General features: G+C 37.5%; 1 protein-coding gene across 2 annotated transcripts in view; it reads right to left on the bottom strand.

Moving 5' to 3' along the window:
* LOC139734523 (CCR4-NOT transcription complex subunit 2-like) overlaps window positions 1–24,189 on the bottom strand; it is a 243,407-nt gene that overhangs the window by 35,744 nt on the left and 183,474 nt on the right. For both annotated transcript variants that reach the window (XM_071645298.1, XM_071645299.1), the window contains exons 11-12: window positions 21,796–21,900; window positions 19,789–19,945 (exon numbers count right to left, since the gene is read on the bottom strand). In XM_071645298.1, coding sequence (XP_071501399.1) covers window positions 19,789–19,945; window positions 21,796–21,900 — 262 coding nt within the window. The remainder of the gene's footprint in view (window positions 1–19,788; window positions 19,946–21,795; window positions 21,901–24,189) is intronic.

Genomic DNA, 24,189 nt, shown 5'->3' with positions numbered 1-24,189 from the left:
AATTTCAGCTTAATCTGTTAATCCCTTCACTGTTTATGCTGCAGAGTTTCACATCCTGTTTTTTGGCCCATTCACTGCATAGGTAGCATGGCATGGTAAGCTTACAAACAGTGCTTGAATAGACCCTATACTTTAGAGCCTTTTTTTTTTCTCTCAGTAAACACTTTCTAGAGTATGTGTTTTCATTTCAAGATTTAGGTTAGGAGAGTCCATTTGAATTGAGTTATACACCATCCTTAACTGAAAATAATTGTCTGGGGACTATTTGCTGGTTTTGTGGTGCAGGGCCACATATCATCGGCTAAGAATGAGAAGGGTGTTAAGTCAGTTTTTGCACTTCCTAGATATTTGCATTTGAAGTTTTGGAGCCTTTTAAACAGACGATAAAAGTATGAAAATCCCAGTTCTTTTTGTTTTGCTAAAGGTTGGTGATTTTTAAGATGTTTTTCTATGTGATATCAAAAAAATGAGAGATAATTGTTACTCCACGCTTATTCTGCTAAAGGTTGGTGATTGTTTAGATGTTTTTCTATGTGATAAAAAAAAATTCAGATAATTGTCACTTCAGGCTTACGTAATACAGGAAACTAAGCCTAGCGCCCATACCACTTTCACAAAATGTAGCATGCGCAAGGGCGCTAAGTGGCTATGCGCGCTTAGTGCCCTTGTCATTCCGAGAAAACTTGTGCATATTGTCTTGCTGACGGGGAGTTAACAAGTAGCCTAACTTGTTTTGTGTATACAAAGAGTATTTTTTTTGCTCAGAATTTACTTATTTTACTTGAATTCTTGCATTGTGAACTTTGTGCAAAGGAAGCTACATTCCTCGTGTGAGAATATGTCACACCATAGGTATTCAGTGTGTGTATCTCTGAAACATCAATTACATGCATCTCTATGTCATTGTTCTATGTATAGGGTCAATGGTTTTTAATACTTTGTGTTTTTGATTTTCTCCGCTCCAACGTTATTCCGTCACTTTAAAAAAAATGTCATGTTTGTTACAATTTGAACATGTTATCTTAATAAGGTTGAAGATATACTGTTGTTGCAATCAATGGGCTTTACAAACTGTAACAATGACACCAACAAAGTGTTAGAAGGAAAACTTGAACTTCTACTTGTATAACCATGCTTCATGCAGCGGAGATGCACTCTATCAGAAGTGTTAATCAATTCCTTTGACATAAGAGGTCATGCATCATTCCTTAATAAAAAATACAACTACAGTCAAACCTGTCTATAGCGGCCACCCAAGGGAGACGGAAAAAGTGGCCGTTATAGACAGGTGGCCGCTATAGACAGGTAATCCAACTTTGTGTGCATTGCTTACATGTGCATGTATCATCCTTGTATTCTTACATGTACACGTACATGTTGTATGTGTGTACCTACGCACACACCGTGTGTTTCATGCGTTTAACCATGCCCGTGTATATGAAATTGTTGCACAGTTATGTGTATTGTCGTGAAGGAAGCTGAACACTAGTGCAATATTTTGACTGAATGAGGGATGAATGCAGCGGTGGCAATCACTGAACGTTGCCAGCACGGCTACAAAGCAGAAAAACACGCTGAATTATCGGCTCGGCTACGGCTCCATTGGGTTTTTGGCCGCTATAGACAGGTTAAAATCTACCATGGGAAACAAAATTTGTGGCCGCTGGCCGCGTTAGACAGGTGGCCACTATACACAGGGTCTATAACAGGGCTTTTCTCTCGGGGGGATTTTTCAGTGGCCGCTAAGGCAGGTTTGACTGTACTAACAAAAACAAACAAACAAACAAACAAACAAACAAACCTTGAAGAACAGCCTGCAGTAATTTGATGGCCCTTTCAATATTTTGGTATATCATTTAGTGTGCAAAGGATAAGGATAGGTGAGGAAAAATGCTACTAAACATGGAAACTATGGTATCATTTCCATTACATTATAGTTCTAATCCCAGTAAATAAATTTCTGCACAAATATCCGCAAAATTGTTAAATCTTTTCTTGAAAATAAGATACTAATATTCATTGTCAAGATTTAAAAAACTGAAAGAATTTGCTCCCTACAATATATAACTACAAGATTCATTTTTTTTTTTCAATGTGGCTCGATGGGTATGAAAATAGAATATAAATTTCTCTCACTGCTACACAATCGTGCCCACGACCTCTTAACCCATTGAGGACGGGTTGCTTTTGCTACAACATGCATTTCCCATAGAAGCTTGCCTGAGTATACTCAGGACTCTTCCTCAATGGGTTAATCATTGCAAGGGACCAAAACGTTCACAAGCATTCATGCATTCCAGCATCAATCTTTCTTGTTTCTTTACCACTAATCTTGCACACAGAATGCGCAAATGAGAGACAATGGCTGGACTCCAAAACCATACATCCTCACACGACACAAGATTAATCCACAATGTTCATTCCTCATAACCACCTCTTATTTTCCCTAAGCTCATTTGGCATTTCATTACTGACTTACTACCCCTCAATTCTAAGTATTAAGCTCATTACTACATGTTCTGAATCATCATTTTCTTGTTCAGAAGTGTTTGTCATCACACCTATCATGACTACCACTGCCATCATGACTGCTAGTCTTCACATACTCCAATATCGTCACATGAACTGGAGTATGTAATGGAAATTTAGATGATGACAAATGGTAGTGTACTTTGTTCTATATTACCTCTATTGTCATTTTTGTTTTCCTCCTTGTATGAGTATGGGAACTTGCAAACCATTTTGCTTATAAATGTTTAGTGGTAGGTCTGATGATGATAGCCTTTCACCATCCATGCACTAACTTGCTTAATACTGCTTTCTATTACGACAATTATCATCACTTCTATTTTTGTAAGAGTAAGATCTGCTACATCTATTCTCAACACTATGGTGCAGAAATCTATGAAAACATGATTCACATCAGCTAGAAATAACGAACAAGTACATGTAAGTACTACAAGTTCAAAACAATTTAATATGTACCACGTGGGACAATTGAATTCCAAAACATCCGTTATAACTTCACCTCCTGTCGGGAACGGCAACTTCCACAGTTTATACGCATACATGAATGGAAATGATTGTTTAATTTCTACGGCATTTCCATTAATTGCTAATGGGGATCAAAAGTAATATCTTTACAATACACTTGTATGATTATCCGGACAAGTAGTGGAAATCAAACAGATGATCATGACTTTGGTTTGCAGAATAATTTCACAAAATTGAGATGATTTGTCAATACGTATGTTTTTTTTTTGTGTGTGTGCTTTCATCACATGACAAAAATTTGTTAAAGTATGAATCAAACATCTTTTGTTACATGCCCTTCTGGCCAACAAATACTTTCCTGCACACTTACCACTAAAACAATTACAATATAGGCTGTAAGTTTTTTTGTTGTTGTTGTTTTGCTATATACTAATATTATCAGTAGTAATCCCTTCATGTACTAGTGTCATCTATTGGTTTGTAGTGTACGGACACAAACTGACTGTAATGAAATCAAGAGAAGCCTATCCTGTGGAAATGGCACATAGCAATAGTGTTTACACCTTATCCTTTTAATACAATTAGGTATTGATGAAACAACTTCTTTCTTCATTGTCAAAAAGCTATAAATAGGCAACTGTTTCAAAGAAATATTGGTATTTTTGGTACAATGTTCTTATTGCATGGTGTTATTACAATACAATGCAGTCAAATTCAAGGATACCGTTTCAAGGGCACTATGGTTCAATTCCCATATTTTAATTGATGGTCAGCCTATTTTTTTTCTAGAAATTTGTTTGAATCAAATATGATTTAAATAGGAGATATTTTTAACCCTGATGGTTCCTTTAAGAATTATGACCAAATATTACAAAAATTCAACCCAGGGTTATTTTTGATTTAGTTTTCAATAGTGTATGCAATTCCTCGAGAATGGAAAGTCACCATAAAACAAAATATAAATTGTCAAAATGTTGTATTACCTTGGGATCCTTGTGATCTTCTGTTGAACAAATTTTAAAAGCCAAGAGTTTCAAAAGTCTGTTACCCATATTTTGTAAAAAAAAAAACCCATAGAAGCACACTCTCAGAGACAGACCATTAAGTAAAATGGGAAACTGACTTACTGTTGAACTTACAAGATTCTTTGCTATGGAAGTCTCGTTTTTCTCTGATCTACAGATCATCGATAGTAGAATAGAATTCGTAATTTTCAATTTTAGTTTGTACAAAGAAAGATCGCTACTCAACATTATCTATGTAAAGTTGGTATAAGTGATTCTTCAATTTGTAATTTTTGTAAATCTCATCCACAGACATTAATACATTTATTTCTGAAATGTACCCATGTGTCATCTTTCTGGTATGAAATATTTTTTTTGTTGTTGTTGTTGCTCAAAGCTTAAAATGTCCATGTTATGTTTGCAGATGAGGAAATATGTTTTGGAAATGTTGAAAGAGGACATTTCGTGAATACAATTATCTATCATGCAAAATATTTTATATTTTCATGTAAAATCAAAGATATTATTCCAACTCTGAGTCTGTTTCTGTTTTCTATGAAGCATTTGGGACATACAGAACGTATCATAGCTATGAACAAGGAAAAGTAGAAATTACGCGGTGCGTAATATATGTCCCCGCCGGAAGTAGCATTTAGTAGCAAAATGTACAATATAGGTAAAAAGATCAAGGTCAAAGGTCAAAATTCTATGTAGAAGTTTTGAAGCCCTCACCTAGTGCCATCACATAAAGCAAACGGAATCAAAATCGGGTTAGAAATGGCGAAGGAGTAGCATTTTGTAGCCAATGTACAATATAGGTAAAAAATCAAGGTCAAAGGTCAAAGAAGTCAAAGGTCAAAATTCTGTGTAGAAGTTTTGAAGCCCTCACCTAGTGCCATCACATAAAGCAAACGGAATCGAAATCGGGTTAGAAATGGCGAAGGAGCAGCATTTGGTAGCAAAATGTACAATACAGGTCAAAAATCAAGGTCAGAGGTCAAAGAAGTCAAAGGTCAAAATTCTGAGTAGAAGTTTTGAAGCCCTCACCTAGTGCCATCACTTAAAGCAAACAGAATTGAAATCGGGTTACAAATGGCGAAGGAGCAGCATTTTGTAGCAAAATGTACAATATATGTCAATGTTCAAGGTCAAAGGTCAAAGAAGTCAAAGGTCAAAATTCTGTGTAGAAGTTTTGAAGCCCTCACCTAGTGCCATCATATAAAGCAAACGGAATCAAAATCGGGTTAGAAATGGCGAAGGAGTAGCATTTTGTAGGCAATGTACAATATAGGTCAAAAATCAAGGTCAAAGGTCAAAGAAGTCAAAGGTCAAAATTCTGTGTAGAAGTTTTGAAGCCCTCACCTAGTGCCATCATATAAAGCAAACGGAATCAAAATCGGGTTAGAAATGGCGAAGGAGAAGCATTTTCAAGCAAAATGTACAATATAGGTCAAAGGTCAAGGTCAAAGGTCACAACTGAAATTCTGTACAGAAGTTTCAAAGCTCCCATGTAGTGCTATCATATAAAGCAAACAGAATCAAAATCGGGTTAGAAATGGTGAAGGAGTAGCATTTTGAACATTTTGATCACACACGGACGCACGGACGGACAGACGGACACACGGACACACAGACACACACACGTACGGAGCCCGTTTCATAGTCCCCTGCTCGAACTTGTTCGGCGGGGACAAAAAGAATTGTCTAGATTTTCATGTGAGCAAATGGGAAGCTCTTACACCATATTTTTTTTAAATGTTAATTTCCTTTTTCAATAATGTACAATTAATTATTAAGCATGCATTTGGTATATGAAGCGGCATGTGAATTGGGAAAATAAAGTTGAAAAAAAAAAAAGATCGGATGAACACTGCACATTGACAGTGAAAAGTGCAGTGCAGTGCAGCGGTAGTACAATGTACTGTAACTGTTCACTCAGGGGTGCAACGGGTCTCTAGCCGGGGCCAGCCGGGAAGGGCACGAGGAGCAATACGGAAAGTATCCTGCCTCAAGCTGCAGTCTCGAAACTCAAATATGTTTGACTGTTTATCATCTTTACCTAATTGATTGTCATTATCTGAAATTCAGTTCAATATCAATATGGCAATATTGTATGGTCTGGATAATCTAAATTACATGTAAATATCATTAAGTCAAGTCATGCCTTTACCCTGGGTCGATACAAGTGCGCTTTATCTACCGTACATTGGCAGTTTTAGGCCAACACTTTGTCCATAAAGTCTGAAATTATGCAAAAATGTGTGAATCAGAGGTTTTCATTGTTAAACAATTTTCTTCATGAAATGAAAAGTATTAATGCTATTGCCCCCCAAAAAACCCCATCATTTGAAGCTGAACATATTTTCTACAGCATATGTAGCGACTGTTTTTGGACACAATATGTTGTGTGAATAAAATGTAGTAGCGACATGTAGAAACAATTTTGCAAAGATAATTGTATGACATATAAAAGGTCATCCTATTTGAAATATGAGGGTGCCGTCACTCAAATTATTACATAATATGACAGTCTATACTCTAAGCTTTGACAAGATGTATAACATGGGCATCAATGTCAACAACAGCAATCAGAAACGGCCATTAATAATGACATGTCTGCACACTACTGCAAAATACCCATTACATTTGGGCCTGTACTGTGTGACAGATATTGGGTTAATGAATGTGACAAAAACTCTAAATTAGTATGACCATATTGGATGTAAAGTTAGTTGTCAATGACAAGGATTTTTAAACTTTATTTGACAAAGAAAGTGAACTGTATGATGTAAAGAGGATTTCTTATGTATAACATGATGCCTTCCTTTTAATACCAGATATAAGGATACGCAACATACCATTGAGTCAAAATGGACACTTCAGATGTGTAACATCAGTTACTGAAATGTCAGATACCAGTACTGTAAAAGCGGTTTCTTTCGCGGTGGTTTTATTTTTGCGCTTTTCGCGCTTTGAGGTTGAACCGCGAATTTAACATCACGCGAAAATGTTTTGAACTCGTCGCTTGTACAACGCAATCATTACCAACCGCGAATTTAAACACACGCAAAAAAGTCTGCACCGATGGAAACCGCGAAAGTTTCTGTACGCGAAAGAAACCACTTATACAGTAAGTAATGTCAGTTACCATGACAATGATAAGGCAAATTCTTTGTTCCTAGGCCATTTTAATGACTCTAACCAGTCAAAGGTTATCAAGAGAGAGCAGCAATCACTTTCATTAATAATACAATTACATCAAAACCATGGTATGTACATGGATACATGTGGTGCAATGAAAACATCTCGACAGAAGAATTTGGTGAATTTGAATAATTACATAGTACCTGCTACATGCTATAAGTATTAGAACGGATACTTGCTGTCGGGTGGAAGCTCGGTGGTCTAGTGGAGATGACGCCTATCCAGAGATCAGGATGTCGTAGGTTCGATTCCTGCTCGAGTGTGTACGCCCATAATTTTTTATCATGGCTACTACTAAAACACTGATCCATTCAGTGCTTATTTACGTCAATGCCAGGCAATTTGTCAATCAGTTGTAATGGATACATGTACTCGTGTATTTTATTTCTAATCTAGCACAGTTCTTAAGATGAATCATCTAGAAATTTAGTTTTATCACTTGTACTGTATACACTCGCTCATACTATTATATAGTACAGGACAATAAACCTAAACACTAGTGGAAAGTTTTGTGATCAATGACACCGTGGTTGCATGGTAGTAACCATCACAGTTTAATAATCTTTTCTATAATTTGTCCCACAGAAAGAATACCCTTGCCTTACTCCCCAGGACCAAATCGTCATCTGTCCTCTGCACCTGAAGTCACATTCTTGGGGTGATGCTGCCTTCATGAGGACTGCTGGCTTGACAAAATCTCATCAGCAGTTGCCTCAAAAAGTCTTCCAATCTCTCCAAAAGGAGAAGAACCTTCGGGGCCTCCTCTTGCAATTCAACATTCAACTTGTTGAAAATTGGTATTGTGTACAGTGCACTCCTGTTACAACGAACACGGATATAGCAAAATTTCGCTATAACGAAGTAAAACTTCTGGTCCCAAAATTATCGCTATTAGAGTCTATCTAGTATGGTACAAAAGTGGCTTAAAACGAACACTGTTATAGCAAAATTTTTTTTAAGAGAAAGTCTTTTCCAAGCTCCACTGACAAAGAAAAACAAATGAAATGTGCTCCGTTATAATGAAATGCAGATCGCTTTTGAAAATGCACAGGGGAACAAGCATGTATAGTGTCTCTGCATGGGATAACGCTTCACATCACCGTGTGTTTGCTCTGTGTGTCACACACAGTTTCCGACAGGAACTTGCGCTATTGTGATACAATAATCTGAAGTTAAACAAGATTAGTTTTATTGTTCTGAAGGTTCTTAATTAGAAAACAAACAGATTCTGATAACACTTAAATGTCCGTTAGTTCAGAAATGAAATAAGGTTTGTTAATACAAACATTTTCACATTATTCCAAAGCTTCGTTATTAATAAGGTTCGTGGGTCCGAAAATGATAGGAATTCCGAATGTTCGTTATTCAAAATCGGAACATTTAAAAATAAGTTTCTTTAATCCAAAAGTGAAAAAGGTGAGTCCACTAAAAAAACTTAGGAATTACAAACCTTATAATCGTATTAAGATAACTAAACCTTCGAAATAACTAACCTTTCTCATTTTTTTGATTAACAAACCTTCGGAATAATGAACCTAATTTCATTTTCGGATTAAAAACCGTCGTAACAACGAACCTTCAGAAAAGTGAACCTCTTTCATTTTCTGATTTACGAACCTCACTTTATTTTCCCATCAACGAACCTTTGGAAAACGAACAATATATTTCTATCTGAATTATGAACTTTTGGAATAACGAATCTTCGGAAGAGCCAAGCTTCATATGAACAAACCTTCGGAATCCCGCGAGTGGTGAAACTTCAGAATAAGGAGCCTTCGGAGTAACAAACTTTAGTAAGAAACGAACCTTTGGAATAGCGAATTGAACCAAATCCTACATCATCATTTTCTATACATGTTTGACAATGCAAACAACTTTATTCTCTATTTCAAATGTAATATTTAAAAGAAATCAAAAAGGTACCATCCCATTTCACATTGCTTTCCAGTGTACGATGAGTATTCAACAAACAGATTATAATACTTTGTGTGGTTTCCTTGTTTTCATCATAAATTGTATTTGTTCGGTTATAACGAAATTTCGTTATAACAAAATAAACGAAAGAAAACTGCCGGTCCTGAGCATTTCGTTATAATGGGAGTGCACTGTACTGGAGGATCAAACAATACAGTTTGTACTTATCTTGAATTAGGTTGGCACGGTTGGCTGTAGCAGACATTTCTGATGATGATGTTGTAGTGGTGGAAGTTGAAGGCTGACTTTTGGCTTGTTCTTTGTTCCTGCACAGATCTTCCCTACCATCCTAGATGGTGCTGTCCAAGTTTTACTTTACGATGGTCTTGATGTTCCAGGAGAACAGCTTTGTACAGAAGTGCCTCCAGTGGTTGGGATAGATGATGTAGCAGAAGTCTTCTTGCTACTTGCCGACGATGTGTTTCTCACCGACGATGTGTTTCTCACAGCAGGAACAATACCCCTCCCTTTCACAGCAGATGATGTTGTGGAAGTCATTTTGCTGCTTGCTGATGATGTGTGTCTCATGGCAACAATACTCCCTCCTTTCACTGCAGATGATCTAGTTGAAGTCTTTTTGCTGCTTGCAAAGGAGATACTAGACTTGCTCAGAGCTGACAATCCAGAAGTTGAAGTCCGTTTGGCTGGATGACTCAGTGCACTTGCTGGTAACGTCTTTGGTGCCAAGGAAGATGTGCTGGATGATTGAGAGGATGCATGTAAGATGCTCTTTGAAGCTTGGGCTATGACAGGCTCAGCAGTTCTTTTCTTTCGTTGTACTTCACTGGTTGAAGCAGTCTTCAATTTCTTTAGTTCTGCCTGCTTCGCTTTCATTCTGCTGACTGAATCCCAGACTCCTTCTGAAAATATTCTACAAGGGATTCCCACTGCTCCAACTGTCAATCCAAAGCATGCTCCAGAGAGAGTCATCTTGTACACACATGCTTTAATATTGCATGTTGTTCCACACCACAGCAAGCCTGAACCTCCTTGAATTCTTTATGTCGCTTGCTGGACTTCTCCAGGTAGTAAAACACAGGTATCAGAAAGTCCACAAGTGAGCAAGGAAGTTCCTGAGCATCTTTCTCTGCAGCTAAATGTAGAAGGTGGCAAGGACAGCCATGTACAAACACCTGAGAGTTCTCCTTCCTTACAAAGGCTGCCACTCCACTGTGAATACCCATCATCACAGAGGCGTTATCTGCAGAGAAGCAAATCATATTGCTCCATGGAATGTTGTTCTCCTTCAAAACTTGGTCAAGGAGCTGAAAAATGTTTCTCCCTGTTAACTGTTCAATTGTTGTCGCTAATTCCAATAGTACACTGATGACGTGTTGAGCATCACAATCAAAGTAATGGGACAATTGTGGGGTACAGTTGCTGCTCAGCCCCCCGATCAGAACTTCCATCTGTTGAAATGGAAAAAGGGCTTTCTCTGATCTTGCGCAGGATATCTCCTAGAAGTGAGAAAAAAGAAAAATAAAATAATCAAAATGTTAATTCTCTTAATTCCACAATTCTGAAGGAAAAAAAAATCTTAAAAGCATAGGATACTACACAGGCCATCTGGTGATTAGTTACATTGTACCATGTTTTCTTGGGGATTAAAAAGAAAAATGTTTGCATCCAAGTAACGCAATCTGGACTTTTTGTGAAAATTCTATAGGTATAGATTGATGTCGTACAACGGTTCATTGATTTAAAAAACAAAAAAAAGGTCACGAATCACATTAACTTGTGCACCAATCATTAGGACAAGTGTACAAGGTGGGTAATAAGAATTATCAGACTTCAAATGCCTGACTGGCCAGAGTTTGGCACACATTGGATCAGAGCAGCTGGGGAAAAGTCATCTATTCTCAATTATTTCCTGTTGCTAATTTACTCTGGAACTTTCTGTTTTATCCCTTGTTTTCCCCTTTTCAATTATAATTTTGATCTATTGTCAAGACTTTATGCACAGTATGATCACTACTATCATCACTTTCTTGTCTGCCAGTACCACTGTACCACTACCAGACTCTGCACTTGTGCATGTATAGAGTCTAGGCTCCTATATCTTTTTTATAAATCGGCATAGTAATGAAATTGGCCCCACAACTCTGACGGCCCCACAACTCTGACTACAATTGACAGGTACTAATAGTACGATGGCGTACCTGTTAATCGATACTCTTGAATTCAGCCCCACCATGTGGAGTTCAATGGTACATAATGAAGCACAGCGGTGGGGCTTCCACGGTATAATACTCGTGATTGCTACAGCAGCGGGAGGCCGATTTCCCCAGCATAGCATCTTTTGTCCTTTTTTTCCCTTCTTGTTCTTCTCTTTCCTTTGATCTTTCTTTTCTTTCTCCCTTTTTATTCTCAGATCGACTAATTTAACAATAGGCCTAATGTAAAATACAACCTTCACCTAAACCCAACCTAGATGGGCAATTCCACGGTATATAGGACACAGGTGCCAAAAATTCAAAATGATATTTGTTTCAAACACCATACATTTTCAGACAATACTTGAGTTGAAATTTTAAGAATCATTATGCTTTTCAATAAAAGCAGCCATTTTGTTTTTCAAAATGGCTGCCAAAGTATGCCTATAACTCAATGGTAAAAAGAGTGTATTGTCACATAACTTACTCTCTGTATATTCACTTTACTAGTAATCTATTAATAAAACAACAATCTTGTATATGTATGCAGTTACCTGAGAAGTCTTTTACCACATGATAGAAAAACAAGAGACCTGGGGGTCACGCGCTCACCTGAGTATCGCAAGTTCACCTTCCATGCACTCTTGCAGACTCTTACCTGAGAACATTGGAAACTTGTGGTGGGGGTAGCTTTGAGAATGGGGGCATGGTGTCCATTTACATATTCCATCACACTGGTAAAAATACCTGCCAAGGACACTCTACTTTATAGAATGTTGGATTATGCAGCTTGGGAAAAAAGACTTAAAGCCCTATCATTTTTTATTAGAACTAGAGAAAAAAATATTAGTTAATATTCATCAATTTAGGAGGTTTGGAAACCTGGAGCCCCCAAGGAAAGCATGGTGTCCATTCAAACACTTTGAGATCTTATCCCTATGGGAATGCTACTTGACAAGTTTGGTGAAAATCCATTATGTTGTTTTCAGCAAGAAGATGAAAATTTAGGCCTGCATTTGGACACCCCCCCCCCATCCCATCCCACTTCCTTGGGTCCCAATGGGGTGGGGGGGGGGGGGGAAGAGGGCACCCCTGATTCTCCGAAGAACAAACTTGAAACAACAGTCATCAATATACTGACTCATTGTATTAACTTAGCTCAATCACTTCCAGTTCTAGAGAAAATATGTAAAGATTCCTTACAGGAGGGGGGGGGGGTGGGACCCCTGGGGCCCCCCAGGTGGGGCATGGTGCCCATTTGATGGAATTGAGATTCTATCCCCCTAGGGATGCTACCTGCCAAGTTTGGTGAAAATTGGAGATAGGATTTTCAAGAAAAAGATGAAAATTTACAATATCGGTCCAAGTTTAGGCCCCCTGGGGCCCCCCAGGTAGAGCATGGTGCCCATTTGATGGGAATGAGATTCTTTCCCCCTAGGGATGCTACCTGCCAACTTTGGTGAAAATTCATACTGGCATTTTCAAGAAAAAGATGAAAATGTAAAATTTGGGCCCCATTAGGACCCCTCCCCACCCCCTCCCCTGGGTCCCAAGGGGGGCACCCTTGATTCCGCCATGAACAAATCTAAAACTACAGTCATCAATGTGCTAATTCATAGTATTAACTTAGCTCTATCACTTCTGGTTCTAGAGAAGAAGATTTTTAAGATTCCTTAATTTTGGGGGGTTTGGGCCCCTCTGGGGGCCCCCAGGTGGGGTATGGTGCTCACTTGAACAAATTGAGATCCTATCCCCCTAGGGATGCTACCTGCCAAGTTTGGTGAAAATCGGTCGAGGGGTTCTCAAGAAGAAGATGAAAATGTAAAAGTTTACGCACGCCGGACGACGCACGACGGACGCCGGACGAAGAGTGATTGCAATAGCTCACTTGAGCCTTTGGCTCAGGTGAGCTAAAAAGCTGGTTGCTTTAAAGAATTTGATAAAAACTTTTAAAGAGCTTGACAATGATGGATGTAACGTCAGTTACCAAAAACAAGGAATTTTTTAACTTTATTCATCAAAGAAAGTGAGCTGTATGATGTAACTTTGGATTTCTAATGTATGCCCATATGCCTTCCTTTTAATACCAGAAATAAGGATACTTGCCATATTGAAGAGTCAAAATGAACACTCCAAAATGTGTAACCGAATTGTCATACACCAGTATGTAAAGTCAGTTACCATGACAGTAATTATAACTGAGGCAAATTTTTTAACTTTAGGCCATTTCAATACATCTGGGAAGTCAAAGGTTACCAACAAAGAGCAGCAATCCTTTTGATAGGGAATGATGTCATCACCATGGTATGTCCATGGTTACATTTTTTTTTCATTTTATTTAATTTATTTATTCATTTATTTATTTATCATAATTATCTTTTTTTTTTTGGGGGGGGGGGGCTTGAGCTTTTGATTTTCGATTCAGCACAAGTTTAAGGGTAAATCATCTGGAAGTTCAGGTTTACCACATGCAATATATGCACTCAAATTACTATAATTATAGTACATTCACAGTCCTATGGGATAATAAAGCTACCAGAGTTTGTAGGCCTAATCAATGATGTGGTTGCATGGTAACCACCTTTTCTATAAAAAAGCTTGTGTACAGCTGTATACCTACAGTTTTATAATCTTTACTAATAATTGCTTTTGCTAGCATTTTTCTTTTTTTCTCGAAGCTTAGTGAAGTTTCCACCTCAAGGCAAATGCACAAACAAATATATTTCTTCGCTTGCACTTAAATGTCTGGTTTAGTTAATATGGTGCATCTTGTATTATGGTACATAAGGCATGTACTGTCATTACTGTTTGAAACTTAACACTGATGTTGCTCAAAGTGAGAGGTGATTCTAGGGTTAAACTAGAAATGTCGCTACGGCGACTGATGCCTCCGCCATAATGCATGATTCTCCCAATAGGTGTATAGTACAATGTTTTCACAATGTGTGATGACAGTTTCACATAACTGGCAAAATATCGAAATAACAGGTTTGCCAAAAATATCTTGAATGTTCACTTTCCACGAACTGGGTTTGCTATAATTGCCTATTAAAGAGTGCAGGTACACATATTTGGGGAATTGAAAATTTTTACGTGACTTCTGACCGACCTTATAAGTTTATGCATTGAGTATAATTTTCAAGGTATGAAGAAAGAGTGTAATTACAGTACAAAATATATCTCTTTTTTTTTCATTTAAACCTGACCTTTGACCCTTGACCTTTGACCTGCTGGCTGGAAATTTCCAAGAGAATCTCCATTAAGTAATACATGTACATATATTAAATTTTAAAACTAATAATGCAATCATTGCATATACTAGTATATGAGGGAAATAGTAACATTTTGAGGAGTTGACCTTGACCTTTGACCCCTGACTATTGACCCATGACCCCTATATTCCCTAGATAATCCCTGCCAGTCAGTACATGCATATGTACCAAGTTCCATGAAGATACATTGAACCATTTGCGAGAAAAGTGATATTGCAACATTTTCACCTAACCTTTGACCTTTTGACCTTCTGACATGAAACTCTCTCTGGAGAATCTTTACACAGTAGTACATGTCTACACTAAGTTTCAAGAAAATAACTGCGGGCATTGCATAGATATGGGGGAAATAGCAACATTTTTAGCATTTGACCTTGACCTTTTGACCTTTGACCTCTTGTCAATGTCACTAGAATTTACTCAACTAATTGTCCCATCATACATCATCCTTGGACCAAGTTTGGTGAAAGCTGCTTCATCCAGTTTTGAGTTATCACGTAAACAGATAAATTTTAGGATTTGACCTTGATCTTTGACCTTTGACCTCTGTCTGATTTCACTGAAAAACTAATCAAGTAATTGTCCCATCATACATCATCCTCCAACAAAGTTTGGTGAAATTTGCTCTATACAGTCTTCAGTTATCGCGTAAACGGATACAATTTCATGATTTGACCTTGACCTTTGACCTTTAGCTGATTTCAACCAAAATCTACTCAAATCATTGCCCCATCATACTTCATACTTGGACCAAGTTTGGTAAAATTTCAGTAAATATTACTTGAGTTATCGTGTAAACGAAAGCGGACGGACGTACGGACGTACGTACGGACGGACGGACGGACAACCCGAAAACATAATGCCTCCGGCACCACTTCGTGGCGGAGGCATAAAAAAAATTTCATTGTTGATTACTTTATTTCATTCATGCAGGGACGTTTTACGATACATGATAATTATGAACAGGAAGATTCATTTATATTGATCTTAGAATTCTTTTGTGGCAAAGTCCAATTTCTTGGTACCTGGGATGTATTTGCAAGCCTTGATATACCAGTGAAAAGGAAAAGAAAAACAGTTATATTACTTCAAGCAAGGAATAAACCAATAATGCTCTTTTGACAAAAAAAAAGCATAATGTTTATTCTTCACAGAAAAATATTAAAAGTGCAACGCTTTTCATTTAAATCAATTGATAATGGAGATCATTTTTTTTTAATTTGTGGTCCTAACAATGCCCTGAAGGAGAAGGAGTAAAATAAAGAAAAGAAGAAGAAATATATCACAGTAGATTTCATACATATTCATGAGTTGATATTTGTGTTTTTTCCCCATGACCTGAAAGACATTTTTTTTTCACACAAAAATATATGTGTTTTGTGTAGTACTGCAGGGTATTATGGGTGGGGCACTCTACATAGAAACTTTCCTGTTCATGTAAAAAAAAAACCAAAAAAAAAAAACTTAGTTATGTCAATACATCTATACTTGGAACTGCTGAATCTAAATGGCTCTGTGTAATCATAACTGCTGAATAAGCATTTAATCTTAAGACAAATGTCAAGAAATGCCCTCTGGTGCATTTAAATTATTTTTGCCCAACTGTCCTATGGCATGGTGGGGGGGGGGGGGGCTTGCTTGCCCCCTAAGAGCCCCATCCCATTTGTGTCTTTAGATTTTGTTTTAATTTGTTGCTAAGTAATTGCCTGGGATTGTTACTGGTATACTGCAGCAGTATAATAACCTGTTAAATAAATTAGTTTTCTGTAAACCCCATAGCAGAAGTATGTGTAACGTCAGTTACTGACATGTTTACCTTTAAGTTTTCATAGAACACAAAGAAAATGGACTAATGTTTCATTTCATTTGTGTATTTGTAATTGATAAACCAAGGTATGATTCCATATCAAACAAATCACTCTAAAAGGTCAGAATTATAAAATATCACAAAACTATTCCCAATCATGATTTTGCATGTGTAAACCCTATGGCAAATGTAAGCGTAACGTCAGTTACCGTCATGCCTTCACTGAAATTGGCATGGTGCTAAAAGGAAATATCTAAAGTGCACATTATTTTGCACACCTGTTCCTAAGAACCTAGGTGTATTGCCATTTTAAACACATAAAGGCTAGAAGTCAGGGACATGAGATATTTCCATTTAAATCTACACCATAATTTCCCATGTCCTTTTTCTGTAACGTCAGTTATCGACACATTTTCACTTGCTATGTGATAAGAAATGCAGTTTGAGAGAAAAACTTTCTACTTATTTCTTCATTCTCATGAACTCATTCATCAATGCTAATTACAAGCCCCAGGTGCTTTAATTCACAAAACTACAACGTAAACAATTTCATGAAAATCCTTCCGCGTAACGTCAGTTACCGTGGAATTGCCCAGTAACCGTAACGTAACCTTGCTTGCTAACACACGGATGCATGCACACTGTGGTGGGGCCTTTTTCACGATTTTGCCTTATAATCTATCCAGATCTACTCTAGATCAAGTTTCTATCTACTTGTTGTTGAGTCTATATCGAAGTGGATAGGCATAAGACCTACATGCATGTGATATTACCAAGAAATAATGTTAGACAGTATCCCCATGTCCATAATCATTCTACATTGTAAATCTCTAAACTCTCCAATCTAGATCAAGATTTCTCACTAACGTTAGACTTATATGTATATTTTACATAATCATGGACTGCTAATTAGCTTGTCTATCTAGCTCTACACATTTTTACTAACCTTTAGCTTCCTGGCCTAAAGTCCGAGCAATAGTGGGTGGTCTTGGTTCAATGACAGGCAAACTTCGCTGCAACTTTCCTGTCAGGAAACATTTCCTTTAGCAGGCTGGATAAATGATCCAATGCAGCAAATGGTACATCATGTTCAATCAGAAACTGCGTCATGAGAACCTCTGCTCTAATAACAGCATTGTCTTTTGGCACGAAAAACTTTGTGATGTAGTAACCCCGGTTACTTTCGTTTGCTTCTGCAGCAGAGCGATGCTTCATTGACTTGACATGTGATGGAATATCGTTTGCTCTTCCACGCCCGATCGAAAAGTCAGATGAACAGAGAGTACATCGTGCATAATTTTCGCTCTTCTTGGAGGGTGTTATGCATTGCCATTTCCTATGGTAGTCCTTCTTGAAAGTCTGCTGCTTTTTCACATGTTTCGATGTAGAACTAGAGGAAGAAGCCATGTTTCCAAATTTACACAAATTTACCACCATGGATCCGGACGACTCAGCTCTAAACGTGTGTAAAGGGCAAGCAGGATGTGCTGGTGATGCGTCAATGGGGGACTGTGTCGACTACACGTATAGTGCACATACACAGCTGGCGCTCCACATGCAATGCTCACTCTGTTCGCTCCACGTGCTCGAGTGCTCCATGCACAACAATCACGGTGACATTTTTTTTTTTTTGGGGGGGGGGGAGGGTGGTTGGTTGGATTTATAATTTTCCATGAAGTTCTTATATTCGGTAAAAATATGAAAACATATACATCCACAATGCATGCATTCGAAATCCATGAAAGCCAATAAAGGTAAAAAAAAAAACAGTTGGTGTCCACGTATCAATGAATCATGCAAAGACTCAAAACAAGACATTACAACACAAAAGAGATAAAGAGGAGACATCAAATATCAACATCTTTTGCAAACACATGTGACATCTGTTCTTTGAAATTGTATAATATTGATCATTCTCTATTTAATGAAAATTGATAGCAAACTTACAGTGATGTGAGAGGTAGTGACAGCTTTGCTACTGTTATGAATGTGACTTAGGGCAAATTTCCTTTGGCCGACCTTCTGGAATATCCGTAACTTGTGCGATTGCTTAGGAACACCACGCTACTAAAACACACACGCACAGAAGCGGCGAAGGCATCCACAGGAGCCATCTACATACATGCTTCACTCACGGTTACACACGGGTGGTGTAACCTTACAAAAGAGGTTCTTAATCACTCACTACACACACTCACACACATACATACATATTATGCAGCGTGTGTGGGATAGAGGAAACTGCGTGCCATTGCATGCAGAGAGTGCAAAAACGAAGCGTGAAGACTGCGGCAACGTTGGCCTCCTCGCCTGGGATTGGGGAACCCAGTCGTCTCGAGACATGAATGCAGGGCTCTCTCGCTAGCTGCTTAAACAGTGTGTGTCGGATTTCCCGAAATCCTTAACTTTTAAGCGACATTCCATACTTCCGTAATGATAGTTAATTTCCGTACCAATTATGGAAAATCTGTACCAGTTGGCAGCTCTGTACCTCCTTACACACCATGGGGTCCAGCAACAAAAACAATATCTGGTGATCTAGAACTTCCTGCAGCCCGCAGAATTCTAACTGACTGATACATGTTATTACGAGATGCGGATGAATAAATACTTTTTGTCTGTTTGTTTTTTTCATTCCAACGCTATGTACAATTAAAACAGCCATTGTACTGCGTGAGTGTGATACACGATAACACACGCAGGGCTGGCAGTGTTCTAGCGCATCACATCATTGCATCATGACTGCTGCTAAATGGCTATGCTGGCATACTTTTTGTGCTGTCCTTTGTGCCTGACAATACATTTAAGTCTGATCAAAATTAGCACAGAAACAACAGCAATTATACTGGTCAATGACAAAATACAATCTATGATGGTATCACTTGATTGAGAAACATGGTATGGTATGTAAGATTAATTGCCAAATCATTAGAGGTTATCAAGTTGCTCATTGGCACACTGCACGGTCCAATGAATAACTTTGTGTGTTGGTTAAGCAATTGATTTGCTGAATTGGAGAGACCATTATTTTGTTGTGTTGGCACATACAAGGTGTAGGCCTCACCCTGATTTTGCTGCTTACATTAACTGTCAAAAAGAGGGTGGCCCTATTGCTGGCAAATACAGCAGTCATATGCTAGCCAGCAAATGATCCCACCTCACTTCTTTCAGAGGCAAAAATACAAACCAAAAGTTGTCAAGTTAACACCTACAATGAGTGTTCTGTACGAACCCCTGAATGATGGTATACAAACATGTATCATATCATACTTCATAAAAAACAAACAAACAAACAAACAAACAAACAAACTTGAACCATACCAGTGAACCAATATGACAGAAACCTAGCAGAAACATAGTTGGTAAATGTAATCACTTACTCTGGTGAATTGAGATTTAGACCAAGTGTTGTCAGATCACTGCCCAGTGCCAACTGAACCAAATTGGCATCTGTCTCTGCTGCTCGGATGAAGGTGAGAAGACCAACCATTCCAAATGGATCTGTTAGCATTCCTGGGGGAATATTCGTGACCTTGCCTGCAATAAGAAACCAAGAATAAAACCCAATCACACAGTATACAAAAAGTGAATGGTCACGAGTGCAATAGTACAAGATTTCGCACGAGGTGAAAGATAGAGACGCTCTATTCAACGAGGTGAAGCCGAGTTGAATAGTGCGCCTCATCCTTCACTGAGTGCGAAATCTGGTTCCATTGCAAGAGTAAAGACCATACACTATTTGTTTTATACAACACCTCGAACGTCAACAGATTTGGTACTCACAGATTCTTGAATTTAGCACAGAAATGGCAACCATTTTAAGTGAAAGACGAATGAGCAGCCTCACAGTCGCAGTCACCGTGTATATAGTACATGTGTACCTACGTATGCGAAATGAAGTTGTTTACAAAAATGAGTGACAAAAGTACGCGCTTGTAAGCGTGCTTGTAATTGTTGAGTGCACGCGGCTCATGTTTGTGTCTTGTGACATCAGAGCGCGTGCAATGGAACATTTTGGTCAAACAAAATTGCACTGCTGAGACAGTCAGAGCGTGCAATGGAACTTTTCACTAAATGTCACTTGATGGGCAATCGACCAATTTGATAGCTACATTCTAAATAGGTGTTGTATAATATGCTGAATACAAATATAGCCATTTTGACTCACAGAAGGAAAATATTATAGGACTAGAATGAAAATATAGGATTAGAATTTCAGACGACAGAACTTGCTTAGGCCTGGGTCTAAAAATATTACTTTGGGACTTCGAACTACAAGTACACATAATTATTTGCACACAGGATCTAAGCTGTGTTACAATGTAAGACAAATTTCCACTACTGTAGGAGTATATCATTACAGTGTTTAGAGTCATATCTTTCAGAAAAGGCATGTTGCAATGTTTCTTTATTTCTACGGCAGATGACTGACATCTGGTAATTCTGCTTTTCGTATTTGATCAGCAGCAGTGCTATCTAATTTCAATAACAAGTGCTATCTAATTTCCATAACAATGTGTCAACAATGCTATGCTGGAGCACAGCACAACCTCTATTTAATTGCACATGAAAAAACCTGGAGCACTAACTCTATCTCAAAACTGCTATAATTTTGTAGATTTTCTCAGCAATTATAACAAGATGGGAAAAAGAAATATGTTATAAGCTCTGAAAATACATTACAAGTATAAAGTGTCGTTTAAGCCATAACAAGGGAAAAAAATAGACATGACTACCAAGTTCTGCTCAAGCCTCCTGCACAGTAACCCCCATTACCGGGAATCCACATGTTGACTCTGTAAGTGTGACTCCGCTTGACCTCCACACATTGTGCATGTGTGAATAACATCACCTCATTCATTTGCACGTAGCGTATTATCAACTTACGGTGCCCGCTAGTGAAGAAATATTTACACATTTATGCAAATGGGAGAATTGTGCAATGCTTGTACCCGTAGGAGTTTAAGATGGGATAAACACAACGAGATCTATACTCAAATAGTAAAACTTTTTAAGAAATGCTTCTTAGAGTGACGAACACAAGTGTCCTTGCTTCAAATCTGAATAATTTGGGAAAACACATGACAAGTGAAACATGGGGCTGATGCACATGCCAAACTTATTCTGAAAACTGGCAAACCTGAAGGCTACCAGAGAAAACAAAATGTCTGTCATACCTAAGACGACAGGAGTCTACCAGAGATACAACTTTGGGGTAGCAAATATGCTGTTACATCTTAGTAGAAGACCCAACAAGGGGCTATAAAAGATGCCAAAACATTTGCAACTTCTGTCATGTTGAAAATTTATGCTAACAAGGACATCAAATTGTCTGTGATGGTTGACACATCTTGATGATTCTAGGCTGTCTTTAAACAACCACTCACCATCAGGGTGGATCTGAATTCCTTTTTGCTCATTACTGTTGCCATTTTCCTCTGCATTGTTACTGTTGGTCTTCTCTCCTGTGAATCGCTGATTGTCTTTTTGATCTGAAGTTCCCAACAAGAGCCAGAGGGAGAAAGAGTGATAACCTAAAATGTATTCATTACTGACATAAATATATTTGCACTGCATACTGCAGAACTGTAATAAAGTTGATGAAATGCTGTGATTGTACTTTTTTTCACAGAACAAACACACATCATTTTTTTTTTCAAACTGCAGTCTGCATAATTGCCGATTTGAGATACGCAATGATCTTTGCTAGTGGCAGCATGTCCAGACGCCTACCAGAAAATTACAATGCAATAATTTGGAATGTGGATTCAATTCAATTCAATTCAATTCAATTCAAATCAATAGTGTATTTATTTCCATCATCAAAAAGAAAAGAAAAAGTTGACATAATCCAAAGTGATACAATGTTTTCATTTTTCTTACACTCGTCTGATAAAGGATTATTTTTTTCAAATACAATATAAAGTATATACTTATGCACGAATGATATCATAAAAAAGAAACAATGCACTTTGCCATGGCAACAAAAATAGTAAATAATCACAATGATGGAAAACAGTGTTCCACTAAGAAAGTCAAGCTTGTAAGATGTGGAACACTGGGTCAAAACAACAACAGCACCAATTTGTTATACCAATAAAACATATTCATTTTAAATTCTTCTATATACTATTGTACATTTACTCATTGATATATGATGCTGATACTGTGAACAATACTTACTAGAATATTAGAATGCAAACATATAAACTATATAACATATCACATTTGTGGCACAAACACTATGGGGCCAGGTATGCCAGGAAAATTGAACGGAAAGGAAGATATGCAATCGGCCACAAAAAAAACCCCAACATAACGACAACAATAACAACAATAACAACACAAAACACAGAAATAACACAACTTGAGGAAATGCACTCAGACAGATACTGGACAACAAAGAACGAGGAAAGAGGAGCAGGGAAGAATAGAGAAGGAAAAGGAGAGGGAAAAGGAGAGGGATGGAAAAGGTCTGTGGACACACTACAAAATCTCAAGGACAAGTGAAACATGACGGGTTTTTTCATTAAACAAAATTAACTGGTACATTTAGAAAACAAATATTTTTTAAGTTTATATTTAAATGTAATTAACTTCACAGATTCTTTTAAATCATTATCCAAGCTATTCCAAAATCTGGGTCCAGTATAAACAAATGTATTTTGAGTGTGTACAGTTCTCACTAAGGGAAGATGAAATTCTTTAGATTGTCTCATGGGATAATTATGTACGTGGTTGTTACGGTGAAATAAAGAATAGAATATTTTGGGTAGATGGTTGCAGTTGTAATTAAACATGAATTGACCAAGTTGAAACAAATACAACTCTTTTATTTTCAGAATTTTGTGTTCAAGGAACAGCTTTTCAGTATGTGCTCAGATATGAAGGTTAAAAACAATTCTGAGCGCCATCTTTTGCAGAAGAAAAAGTTTATCTAACAATGTCGAATATGTATTCCCCCAAGCAAGAATTCCGTAATTCAAGTACGGTAATACCAAACTTGAATAAAGCGTAATCAAAGCAGAAAAAGGAAGATAATATTTCAATCTTGATTCATTATGTCTATTTTACGTACAATTACATTGCAAATATTGTTAATATGACACTTCCATGATAACTTATTATCAATACAAATACATAAGAATTTAATAAACGAAACCTTTTCTAAGGGAGTAGTGTCAAATATAACATTACCTGGTAATCTATCTAAGGAATTACTGAAGAACTTATACTTAGTCTTCTCAATATTCAGTGACAATTTATTTGCATATATCCATTGTGAGACATTTCTCTATTCATAATTCACTGTACTGATTAAAGTATTAGGGTCAGGGTGGGAATAAAAAAGATTGGAATCATCCGCAAATAATATAAAAGAGAGTTTATCTGAAGATCTATAAAATCATTAATGTAAACTATAAATAACAGTGGGCCTAACAAACTTCCTTGAGGAACGCCACATTCAATTTTCTTCATAGAAGAATCAAAACTGTTCATAAGTACATATGTGATGCGCTCCGTCGGAATGAGTCAAAAGTCGCAAAAAATGAAATCGTAGTTATGCCTATATGTGAATTCTACAGACTCTAAGCTTTACACTGATATGTAATACAACTCATTTCGATATCCCTATAGATCATAAAAACGAATATTAACTACGTTTATGATGTCAGTCCATTTTCTAAATAACGGAGAAAATCGCTCTCAAAGTTCAGGCTACGTTCTAGCTCACAACCTGTTTCTTTCACGGGACGAAACAATACAACAGTCCAGCTTAG

The sequence above is a fragment of the Diadema antillarum genome, unplaced genomic scaffold (assembly GCF_040938485.1).
Source record: "Diadema antillarum isolate AM-2024a unplaced genomic scaffold, OU_Dant_1.0 seq00000531_RagTag, whole genome shotgun sequence".
Lineage (NCBI taxonomy): Eukaryota > Metazoa > Echinodermata > Echinoidea > Diadematoida > Diadematidae > Diadema > Diadema antillarum.
Note: the sequence above shows the minus strand (reverse complement) of the source record. Positions and strands in the feature narration are given on the sequence as shown.